Here is a 12344-nt window from a genome sequence, read left to right as displayed (position 1 = left end):
GATGTGAGGACTCTAAAACTTCACCAGGGCCTCCATCGGCATATGGGTGAGTAGATAATGGCTGAATTTTCATTTTTGGGTGCACTATCCCTTTAAGTAGGATAAAGTATAAAGTCAAGTAAACCCAAAATGTGATGTCCTCATATGAGGACGCAGGGTCTCAGGAGGATAAATGGGTCATATATTAACAAGCTAGGGGTGACTGTGGCTCAGAGGTAGAGCGGGTTGTCCACTAATTGTAAGACAGCGGTTGGATCCCCCGATCCCCTTGCGCAAGATACTGAACCCCATATTGCTCCTGATGGCTTCTCCATCAGTGTGTGAGAGTGTGTGAGTGGTTACTGAGTAGCAGGTGACACCATGAATGGTAGCCTCGGCCACCAGTGTGTGAATGGGTGAATGTGACATAGTGTAAAAGTGCTATACAAGTGCAGTCCATTTACCGTTCCGTTAAAGTTTTGTTATTTGGTTCTGTAGGCTACTCAACATTTACATGTGACAGTTACCATGTGGAAATATTTAGTTGACATCGAACTTAAAACAGGTAGTTCTTACGTAGAGAGATTGAGTTGGTGATGTGGAAATCTTCACTTAATAAACCCTTAAATTACTAACCTATAACAGCAGTGTGGTCTGAAAAGGTAAAATGTGTTCAAACTTGTAATCATCCCTTGTCATAATTATAGTTTGTGTGTAAAAGTGGGTTAGGGTTCGTCCAAATATTTAAATTCCTTCACACAACAACAGTGTGTTTTTCTGGATGTCACAGGTTTGAGGTGATTGGTTATGGCTGTGCCACCTGTGTAGGGAACACAGCTCCGTTACCTGAAGCTGTCGTGGATGCAATCAAACAGGTAAGACCTTCGTAATGCTAATCTTCATAATTTCTGCGTGCATCTCTCAGTGACTAAATCTTGATGATTACTTGTGTTTTAGGGGGACCTGGTGGCCTGCGGTGTGTTATCTGGAAACAGGCACTTTGAAGGCCGCCTGTGTGACTGCGTGCGTGCCAACTACCTGGCCTCCCCTCCCCTGGTGGTGGCGTATGCTCTTGCAGGCACTGTGGGAATCGACTTTGAGAAAGAGCCTCTGGGTAAGAAAGACACACGTCAGGAGGTCTCTAAAGCCGCGGCACTAAAACCTGAGGTTCATTACAGGATTTTAGGAATTTGGCTGATTACAGTGAGCGAACATTTAGTGACTCAGCATCTTGTGCAGACATGCTGCAGCCATGGAAGAGATGACAAAGGAGCAGTGTGGATAGTTCAGGGTCTAAAGCACTGTGTTATCTGGTAGCGATGGGAGTGAATTTAACAGACATTAAACAAAATTTAAGGCTCAAGCTGAGGAGTTTTCTTTGATATTACACTTGTATATTAAACACTTCTAAGTTCTGCTTCCTAAAGAACAAAACCTGAGACTATTTATCAAACTGAGCAGATGTGTTTATTGTTTTCGTGGTGCAAACACTGAGCATCCTGTTGTTGATGCAGGTGTGACTTCAGAGGGGAAGGAGGTGTTCCTCTGTGATATCTGGCCGTCCAGGGAGGAGGTCCAACAGACTGAAGAGGACACAGTCATCTCCTCCATTTTTAGGGATCTCAGGGGAAGGATGGAGGTCAGGGCACAATCTCTCTTTCATGTCTAATGTCAGTTTCTCCCAAATCACATGAATTAATGATGATATGAATGTTTTTGTGCCCGCTCTCTTCAGAAAGGGAACGCACTTTGGAAAAACATTGACAGTCCAGATTCTGTGGTTTTCCCCTGGGATCACAAGTCCACATACATCCGTTCACCATCTTTCTTCAGCAAGTTGGTGAGTCTCTCAGCCTTTGTGGTAGTTGTTATTTTGCCATGTCTTTGGATTTGACACACTGAAGGGATAAAAACAACAGCAGTCTAGACAATAAGTGTCCTCTGCTTGTCTTTTGTCTCAGAGTAAAGAGGTGCAGCCTCCTCAGTCGATAGAGAACGCTCATGTCTTACTGTTCCTCGGGAACAAAGTGACCACGGACCACATCTCACCAGCGGGCAGCATCGCCAGGGTCAGCGCCGCTGCCAAGTACCTGCTGAGCAAACGGTCAGTTTACTATCAGACACCAGGATGAACAGATAATCCTAAGTGCTATATCGTAGGCAACTGGACTTGCTTGAGTCTCTAAAAGACGTTTCATCTCTCACCCAAGAGGCTTCTTCAGTTCTGGAACTGAAGAAGCCTCTTGGATGAGAGATGAAACATCTTCAAGTAACTAAAGCAAGTCCAGTTGCCTACGATATAGCACTCAGGATTACCATGCAAGTCCAGTTGCCTACGATATAGCACTCAGGATTACCATGACCTGGATGACTGAGAATCTTCACCAACAAATCTCACCAGTACTGATGAAACAGTCTCACAACAGGGTCCATTTGTTAGCTGCTCTGTTCCACTACTGCAAAAATAGAACAAAAACTGAATTAAATTAAGTTTGTAAAACCAGATTATGAAAATGCATTGCAACTTTTATTAACAAATTAGTATTTAAAGATATAATGTGAATGATGGATGCATATACAGGTAGACAAAGGAGGTGTTGTTACTTTACACTGTTTTTGTTTATAGCTGCACAAATGCAAATTTAATAACATCTCACTTTGAATATTTCCCCTCAGCCTGACGCCGCGGGAGTTTAACTCGTACGGTGCTCGCAGAGGGAACGACGCAGTGATGACCAGAGGCACGTTTGCCAGCATCAAGCTCCAGAACAGATTCATCGGCAAACCAGGCCCTAAGACTTTGCACATTCCTTCAGGCCAGACGGTGAGTGTGAACTTTTTAAGATCAGTAACCCAGAGGTGGATTCATTTGTGTACTTGTTTACATATCGGGTAATAGAAACAGTAATCCTGCAAAAGCTGGCTGTTACAATGGTCAGACTTGTGATGTTTGTTGTAGCATTGTGTGTGTCTAACATTGTCAGTTACTGTTTTTTGCAATTTCTGACCTCCTCCTAATAATGTGTCCTAATATGTCCTCTTCCTGTTTGTCTTTGATCAGCTGGATGTCTTCGAGGCAGCTGAGCGCTATCAGAGAGACGGCATCCCCCTCATCATCCTGGCAGGCAAAGACTACGGCTCTGGAAACTCCAGGGACTGGGTAGCCAAAGGACCATACCTGATGGTAAACTGCTGTACACTCACACGACACATTTCACTGACCGGACGACATGATAGGCAACAAGTTACACTTTGTTATCACTTCACCTGACTTTCCAAGAGCTTGACTTATTAAACCAAATCATTTAAAACCTTCTTGCAATGAAAGATTAATTAATTCGCTGGTAACCTTTCCCAAGTTTGCTTTCGCTGCTCACCTGCTTCTTTGCCGTCGACAGGGGGTACGTGCCGTCATCGCCGAGAGCTTTGAGAAGCTGCACAAGAACCAGTTGGTGGGAATGGGCATCATGCCGCTGCAGTTCCTGCCTGGCGAGAACGCAGACTCGCTGGAGCTCAGCGGGAAGGAGAGGTTCACCATCATCAGGCCGGACAGCCTGAGTCCGAGGCAGCAGCTCACTGTCAAGGTAGGCAGCAGGCGGTCAGCCCTGAGCTGTGGTCACTGTCACACACAGAAACTTGGCTTGTTGTTTTGTTTATTTGTTAATGTCTGTAGGCGAGACTCCCTGGAAAGCACCGTCGACACTGAGTGAAACATTCTGGTGAAATGAATTTAATTGAATTGATTTTTTTTTGTTGAGGTGGCAGAAGTTGTAAATTATTCACACAGCTCTTGACAATTTTCAGAATAGGTCAGTTGAAGTTCATTTTGCTTTCGATAGCTCAACACTCATTAACCAGTAACAGGTTCATTTTATAAGATGAACACACGCAGTGACGTGAAGTAGTGGAGGCCTTTCTTTTTGGTCTGTCACTTCATTGACTCAGTGAGCTTTAGCAACACAATTCAAAGCACTATTCGCTTGGAGGTGGTGAAATGTTGTGAGAAAATGTCTTGCCTTTGTTTTTTATTCTGTTGACTTTCGTGATAGACAGCCGTCTAGCTGAGTTAACATGCAGAAACATTTAACACTGTCGGTTACAGAAGCTGCTCGCCGTCTGTCTGTCGCTGTTTGATGTTGGCGTGGATTTTCAAAATAAAAGCGTATCCTAAAGATGACGACATGGATCGATGTTTTCACTTTGCATCGATGACATTGGATTGTTGATCATTTAATCGATATGTCGATCCAGATCGATGGATCGTTACACCCCTACTGATTAGCAATCCTTGGCCACTCTGTACTGTGCACTGGCAGGGCAAGAGCTAGCTAGTCGTGCAGCTCATTTAGCGATTGCCACTGGTAACACACTGTCCAGGCTCATGGTGGTGGGATGGCGTCTTGACTGAAACATGGTGGCCACCCTCCAGTCTCCCCTAGGTCACCCCAGTTAGTAAGTGGCTTGATTTTGAGCGGCAAAACCCCTTTAGCTATACTAGCCATGCTGACGCAGCTAATGGTGCTACATAGTTAACAAAGCTAAAGGAATTTTGCAGCTCCAAATGAAGCAGTTTACTCACTGGGGCAACCTGGTGGGAGATCAGAGGGTGGCCACAATGTTTTTACAGCAAGGCCACCATGGCTTGGGATTGCTGTTACCAGCTATCATTGCTGAATGAGCAGCGACGCTAGCTAGCTCCCACTTGACCTGGGTGGTGCGCAATACAGAGCAGCGGCGGCTAGCTAACCAGTGTAGCAACACCGTATTAGATTAGCAGAGTGCTGATACTATTACTAAATTGTAGAGTAGCAAACCAAACATGTGTAACCTGACAATTTTTTTTTAAATTCCATAACAATTTACAAAGATTATTTAACAAAATTAAAGCTACATTGGAAAATCAGGGTGTTTGCAGGTCCTTAAAAAGTCTTAAAATGTCTGAAGTTCAGTTTTATAGATATAAGGCCTTCAAAGTCATTAAATAGTCTTAAATTTGAAAGTGTGAGGTCTTAATTGCTGCGAACATTTTATCTGATTTATCCATCTTTTAATCTCTTTTTGTCAAGCTCTTCAACATCAAAGTCCACATTTCTGATGTTAGAAATCTTTAAATCTACCACTGAACCTAATACTCTGAATCTTTTTTTTATTTATACCTGCACTTGGCAAAATGTAAATTAACCTAACTCAATATAACTCACATATATACTTCTTACCTTTGTACTTACCTGCAATGCTTGAATTAAAAAGCAAGATGATTTGTCTTAAATTTGGTTAAAATTTAAAAAGCATTTATTTTAAGTGTATGATACCTGTCGACACCCTGTTCTTTTTTTTTGCCACTAAGAAGCAGAAAAAAATTGCAGCTTTGACAGATTATTATTATATTAAAAATATCTTTGATCCAGAGCAGCTGTGTGTTAATAAAGGCACTTTGATGAATCATGTAGTGAAGGAGTTGTTCTTGTGTTTCTTTCAGACAAGCCAAGGGAAGTCCTTCTTCGTCACTGCACTGTTTGACACTGAGACGGACATTATCTTTTTCCAACACGGAGGTCTCCTTAGATACGTTGCTCGGACTCTTCTCTGAAACCACCCCGCAGCCTGGTCCTAAGCCTTCTGAATGTGCCCAGCAGTCACCATCAATTCACCAATCGGTCTTCAGCATGGACGAAAACCAGCTCGACGATTTGTCTGTTTGAGCTGGATGAACGTCTCCAGACTTTTGGAGCCACAAGACGTCAGCCGTCAGACGTGAGCTACTTCTTCTATCACTACACGTGACTGTGTCTGCAGTCGCAACAGAGGCAGTCAAAAACAAAACGCAGAAGGACGTGGTGACATTCACTCAATAAGGGGATTGTACCCTAGATGACCTTTGAACATTGTTTTTTGTGTTGTATCGTGTTTGAGAACGAACTCGCAGCGTACAGAGGGGACATTTCTTTCATCACGGAGTTAAACCAAGAAGAAATGGATCCTATCTGTTTCTGTTGTCATTTAACAAAATAAAACAGTCCTGCCCAGAGAGGCTAACATGGTGCTAGGTACTACGGCACGTTGTTTCTTAGGGTGTGGTTCATGTATTTCTACCAACATCCATGCAAAGTCTAATTTTGCAGAATTGATGTCAGTTGCCCATATTTCTTAGTGGGGCCAAACAATCATATGTAAATCAAAGTTCCCTTAATATTTCTTTAATCAAAGTCCCTTTTGCAGTCGCCTCCTGATACACTCAATTTATGTTATGTGGAAGATGTGAAACCCTCTTGTTGCTGTTTGCTTGTGTCACTAAGCTACATAAAGATGGCTCCGCCTGCAACTGACAGTCCTCCGCATCACATTAAAGGTCATTTATAAAAGTTTTTCAGCCTGAAGAATTCATTAATATTAATTTACAAGGCTGCAGACGCCTCAAACGGTTTGATTGAGTATTTAAGTCAAGTATTTAAAATACATTTTGTATTCAAAGTTTAACTATATTATATCAAAGTGCAACATTATAAGTTTAGTCAACCGAACTGGTGCTGTGGTGAAAGGTAGTGGCGCTGGTGTTGCCGGCTGTGGTTACACTTGTCATTTGCATGTAATTATTTATTTATTTTCAATTTTAGGTATTTTGAAAAACAGATTTTGTGTAATCACACGGCTTTATCACCCAAATAGCTTTTTCTTTAGCTCCAGTGAACGTGTCCAGTTAAATCTCTCTCCTGTCTGACACCGACTACCATTATTAGCATTATAGCATTATTAGCATGAACATTTATTTAAAGGGAATCTCCACAGATTTGACACATTTGTAGGTCGTGTAAAAAAAATTTAAGCCTTTTTTGGCTGCCCGAAATATTATGAATTACCTTAAATGGTGTCCTCATGAGAGTAACTTAAATATTTTTCAACCTGGACTCTGTTTTCCTATGTTTTTGTGTCTAGTGACTAACGAAGACGACAGTTTTTGAAGTTGGTCCAGTACTGAGTGAGAGCACTGCAACGTAATTGCTCGTGGCTGTGGTTTAGGAGGTAGAGTGTGTCTACTAATCCGAAGATCGGTGGTTCAATCCGCCCCTCGAGTCCACATGTTGTAGTATCCTTGAGCAAGATACTAACCCTAAATTGCTTCCAATAGCTGTTCCATCAGTGTGTGTGTTAAAGCTGAGTAGCAGGTGGCATCTTGTACAGTAGCCTCGGCCACCAGCGTGTGAATGGGTGAAGGTGACTTGTAGCGTAAAAAGCACTTTGAGTGGTCGGAAGACTAGAAAGGCGCTATAGAAGTGCAATTTACATCCACTAAAAGTGCTGGTTTTTGCCACTGACAGGCTCAGATTGTTAGAAGTGTTTAATGTTTTGGAAAGGATCCTACAGAGATAGACCTTTTTTGTTTGGTCAGAAACAGCCCCGAAATTGCTATCAACCAACTGACCAAACTCCATTTAAACATTAAATTTAATCAATAATTTTAACATCCCAAAACACACTTTATTCGAATTCGACAGAGACAAAATAAAACTAACAAAAAGCATCTTGGTTTGTCTTTAGGCTGTTCCAACAATCACCAGCTCTGGTTTGGTTGAAGTAAATCTTTAATTCACCCAGTTAGATGTGAAAATTTGCTGGTTATACACACCCTAAAATGACTGTTTATTTAAATGAAGTCTTGTATGTTCGGTGATACGGATTTTGGAGAACAGTTTCTGGCTGAACAAAAAGGTGTTACTCTTCAACATAAAGGTCTGTCCAGGGTTTCCCGGGTCATGGAAAACCAGGAGAAGCAATGGAATTTCACAATCTCTTTGTCCAGGCCTGGAAAAGTCATGGAGTTTGTATAAATCATTGAAAATTCTGGAAAAGTCCATGTAATGTAACATAATAGTGAATTTATTTCCTGTAAATTACCCACGGAGATAACATAGCACTAATATGCGTCAATTTAGGGCTGCTTGATATATCATTTCAGCATCGACACTGCAATGCATAATAGTCCTGTTGAACAATGTGCAACGTCAAGTGAGTCAAATTAGCTCAAACAATTTTTTTGATGCTCGATACAAATGGAAAAGCTTTAAAAAGTTCTTGTTTTCCATGACTTATACCTGTCAAGCCTTCCCTTTTTAGACGTTGCGTGTTTATGTGATGTGGTGTGGCGGCATTTGCTACGGGAAGCAAGACTCTCTTGCATATGTGTGTGTAGAAAAGTACCATAACCAAGCCGGCAAGTGCAACAGACAGAGTGACGTGCAAGCTTTTCTGAAATGAAAATTTTAAGACGGTTCTTGAAAAGTCATGGGAAAATTTTGAAATCTTGTCCATGAGAATGTGTGGGAACCCTGTTTATCTCTGTAGTAATCCCACCCATAATGTTGTCATCCACAGGTAATTAAAACAAAATAAAATTACTATTATGTTACATTACCTGGAAGGTACTGCAACAGTTAATTTCATTACAAACAATGAAATTCCAGGAGTTTTCCAAAACTTCCAATGATTTATACAAACTCCATGACTTTTCCAGGCCTGGAAAATGACACTGAAATTCCACGACTTCTCCAGGTTTTCAATGACCGTGTGAACCCTGGACAGACTTTTTTATTAAAGAGTAACATCCTTTTTGTGTAACTAGAAACAGCCTTGAAATTACCATCGCTAAATCCACCTGACTCCATTTTAAAAAACCAGTCATTTTAGGGTGTGTATAACCAGCGCATTTTCACATCTAACTGGGTGAATTAAGGGTTAATTTGAACCAAACCAGAGCTGGTGATTGTTGGACCATGATGGTTTTTTTGAGTTTTATTTTGTTTCCATCGACTTTGAATCAAGTGTGTTTTGTGATGTTGAAATTATTGCTCATTTAAATGGAGTCTGGTGAATTGGTCGATAGCAATGTCCGGGCTGTTTCTGGTTAAACAAAAAGGTCTGTCTCTGTAGGATTCTTTCCATAAGGTTGTCAAACACTTATAATAACAATCTAAATCTGTCAGCAGCAAAACAAGCACTTCTAGTGGACGTATATTGATGGTGTTGAATGTCCTTAGTGGTTACATTGCAGCCTGTTTCGCCGCTGCCAGCTGCAGTTGTCTTTATTAGTCTCCTCGACACAAAAACATGAGATAAAATAGGTCCAGGTTGAAAAATACTTACGTTTCCCTTTAAGTCAATGTCACTTGGGGCTGAAGACTAAAAGTTTGTAAAATTTAAAAACTCACCAGACCTTTGTAACTCACTCCTCATCTCTGCAGCCTTGGCTACATTAGCTGCTGCTAGCACAACACCCAAATCACTGTCTGAACCACAGGCTTGTGAATTGCATTGTGGGTAATGTAGGCTTTAGGTTTTGTAAAATAAGGCCAACAAATACTTCCCAAAATGGCAGACTAGTTCTTTACATCGTCTCACTTCAACAGCTGGATCAGGTTTCTGCTCCCTGTTGTGATTTGACGAGACGTGTAGATAGAAGCTGCACAACAAAAGACAAGTGTGAGCACAGCCCTTCATATCTTCGGTGCCTCTCATGCCATCAGTTCACTGTCCCTACATCACTTATTAAATATTACGAAAGCTCTTTGCATGAGGAGATTATCAAATCATATCCAGTGAGAAATGACTGATGATCACTAGTTATCAGTTAGCAGCTGAATGGTGAATGGACGCCAGCCCAGCCTATATACAAGTATTGTTTAGTTTATAACCCATCATATATTACATGTATGGAGGTACTGGATTTTAAAAGTTCAGTGTGACATCATTGTTTTTGTGTTGGCTCTGTATGTGCATGTTCAAACCATTTTAACTCAGTGATTTTGGTGGATAATGGAACTTCCTTAAATCGTCCCTTCAGTGTATCATGTCACATTATCTAGAATGTGGATTGGAGCCTTTATGCATTTATATTTTTTTAGAGAGCATGATAGAAAGCTGGCTGTGTTTAAGAGAAGTTATTTATTGATTACCTACACTATTCTGTGATATGTTGAAACCATTAACTGCCTGAAACTGTGTATTTGTTTTTGTCATTTTACCAGTGAACAATGACGGTGTTTTGTCAACTGCCAAAACAAGTTGAAACAAGTAGCAAGCTGTTATGAGTCTCTCATAGTTCCTGCACTGCTTCTCATCACAGGACATGAAGGTTCTTAGCTCCTCGGCCAGTCCTTCTTCACAGTTTGCCTTCCTAGTTTGGGGTTGTTTTGATTAGATAGTGATATGTGGATGCAGCACAGTGTGGAAGCTTTGGCTGTAGTGTCATCATGTGTAGCAGTTTGCTTCCCATTGTCACAGTTTAGGGAAGCAAAGTATGCAAAACAAGTGCACTGCTGCACATGTGAAAAGGTGTCTGGATGTCTGTAACTCTGAATCATATTGTACATAGTTTTTAATAAATGGTAAAGGTTGTCTGTGAGGTGTCAGGGTGCTCTGTTCAAGGGTAACACAAACTGATTTTACACAAAATGGTTACTAATCATGGGGAATACAACTCAGTATCTTACAGCAAGTTGTATGATATATAATATGTGGGCAGAAGGGGCTGAGCAAAAGATTCTATTGAGCTGCACTGAGGAAAACGTAGGATCCATTATTGTGGGCATGTTTAAGATTGAATTACAGACCTTTGTTATGTTTGTTATAAATGGCAAAACTGGTCATCAAGCTAACCAAACAATTTTGTCTTCCAGTGGAAGATTAGTTAGCAAAATTTAAATATTTTGGAATCATAACCCAACAAATCCTATATTACTTTTGAACCAACATCAGCAACTTATCATTTTATTTACACAACAAAAAAGCATTTTAATAAAGGTTACGATAATGTGACTTTTTCTTGATGATTATTGAAAAACTAGACTAAAACTTGTATTACAAAATTCAATTACATGTTTTATAACATTCCATGGCGTACTATACGATGACTTTTGAAATTAAATTGTTTATGAGATTGTATACTATGGCATACTATACTAAAAATATTTTTTCCATACCAAGCCAACTTTTGGAATGACATTTTTTTGCAGACTGGACTATGACGTGCCATGTTGTTGCCATTCTATACTACGATGGTTTGTTATGCCGTTTTGATGCCATACTATACTGGGACGTTTTTTACGCCATTTGGATACCATACTTTACTATGACGTTTTTTACGCCATTTTGATGCCATACTATACTATGACGTTTCTGAAGCTGTTTTGATGCCATACTATACTATGACGTTTTTTACACCATTTTGACGCCATACTATACTATGACGTTTTTTACGCCATTTTGATGCCATACTATACTATGACGCTTTTTACGCCATTTTGAGGCCATACTGTACTATAACGATTTTTATGCAGTTTTGATGCCACACTATACTTTGACGTTTGTTATGCTATTCTGATGACATAATATACTATGACGTTTTTTACGCCATTTTGACGCCATACTATACTATGACGTTTTTTTTAGGCCATTTTGATGCCATACTATACCATGACGTTTATGAAGCTGTTTTGATGCCATCCTATACTATGACGTTTTGTATGCCATTTTGATGCCATACTATACCATGATGTTTTTTTTACACCACTTTGACGCCATACTATACTATGACGCTTTTTACGCCATTTTGAAGCCGTACTATACTATGCCGTTTTTTTATGCCATTTTGATGCCATACTATACTATGACGTTTTGAAGGTGTTTTGATGCCATACTATAGTATAAGGTTTTTTTATGCCATTTTTAGGCCATATTATACTATGACGTTTTTCATGCCATTTTGATGCTATTTTTTATGCCATTTTTCATGCCATACTATACTATGACGTTTTTTTTACACCATTTTGATGCCATACTATACTATGACGATTTTTATCCCATTTTGATGCCATACTACACTATGATGATTTTTACCCCATTTTGATGCCATACTATACTATGACGATTTTTATGCCATTTTGATGCAATACTACTATGACGTTTTTGACGCCATACTATACTATGACGTTTTCTAGGCCATTTTGATGCCATACTATACTATGACGTTTTTAAGACCATTTTGATGCCATACTATTCTATGACGTTTTTTTACACCACTTGGATGCCATACTATACTATGCCGTTTTTTACAACATTTTGACGCCATACTATACTATAATGTTTTTTATGCCGTTTTGACGCCATATTATACTATGACGTTTTTTATACCATTTTGACGCCATACTATACTATGACGTTTTTAAGGCCATTTTGATACCATACTATACTATGACGTTTTTTATGTCTTTTTGATGCCATACTATACTATGACGTTTTTTATGCCATTTTGATCTCATACTATACTATGACGTTTTTAAGGCCATTTTGATGCCATACTATACTATGACGTT

At 40.0% G+C, this 12344-nt stretch overlaps 1 protein-coding gene across 1 annotated transcript in view; it reads left to right on the top strand.

Annotated features, from left to right (window-relative positions):
* Positions 1–10368, top strand: part of ireb2 (iron-responsive element binding protein 2) — a 22498-nt gene extending 12130 nt beyond the window's left edge. The window contains exons 14-22 of the mRNA XM_050072679.1: positions 770–854; positions 937–1093; positions 1494–1618; positions 1715–1819; positions 1941–2083; positions 2656–2803; positions 3041–3163; positions 3378–3563; positions 5459–10368. Of these exons, the coding sequence (XP_049928636.1) occupies positions 770–854; positions 937–1093; positions 1494–1618; positions 1715–1819; positions 1941–2083; positions 2656–2803; positions 3041–3163; positions 3378–3563; positions 5459–5569 (1183 nt within the window). The 3' untranslated portion in view covers positions 5570–10368. The remainder of the gene's footprint in view (positions 1–769; positions 855–936; positions 1094–1493; positions 1619–1714; positions 1820–1940; positions 2084–2655; positions 2804–3040; positions 3164–3377; positions 3564–5458) is intronic.
* The last annotated feature ends 1976 nt before the right edge of the window (positions 10369–12344 follow it).

The sequence above is a fragment of the Epinephelus moara genome, chromosome 20 (assembly GCF_006386435.1).
Source record: "Epinephelus moara isolate mb chromosome 20, YSFRI_EMoa_1.0, whole genome shotgun sequence".
Taxonomy (NCBI): domain Eukaryota; kingdom Metazoa; phylum Chordata; class Actinopteri; order Perciformes; family Serranidae; genus Epinephelus; species Epinephelus moara.
This window is presented reverse-complemented; position numbering and strand designations above follow the sequence as displayed.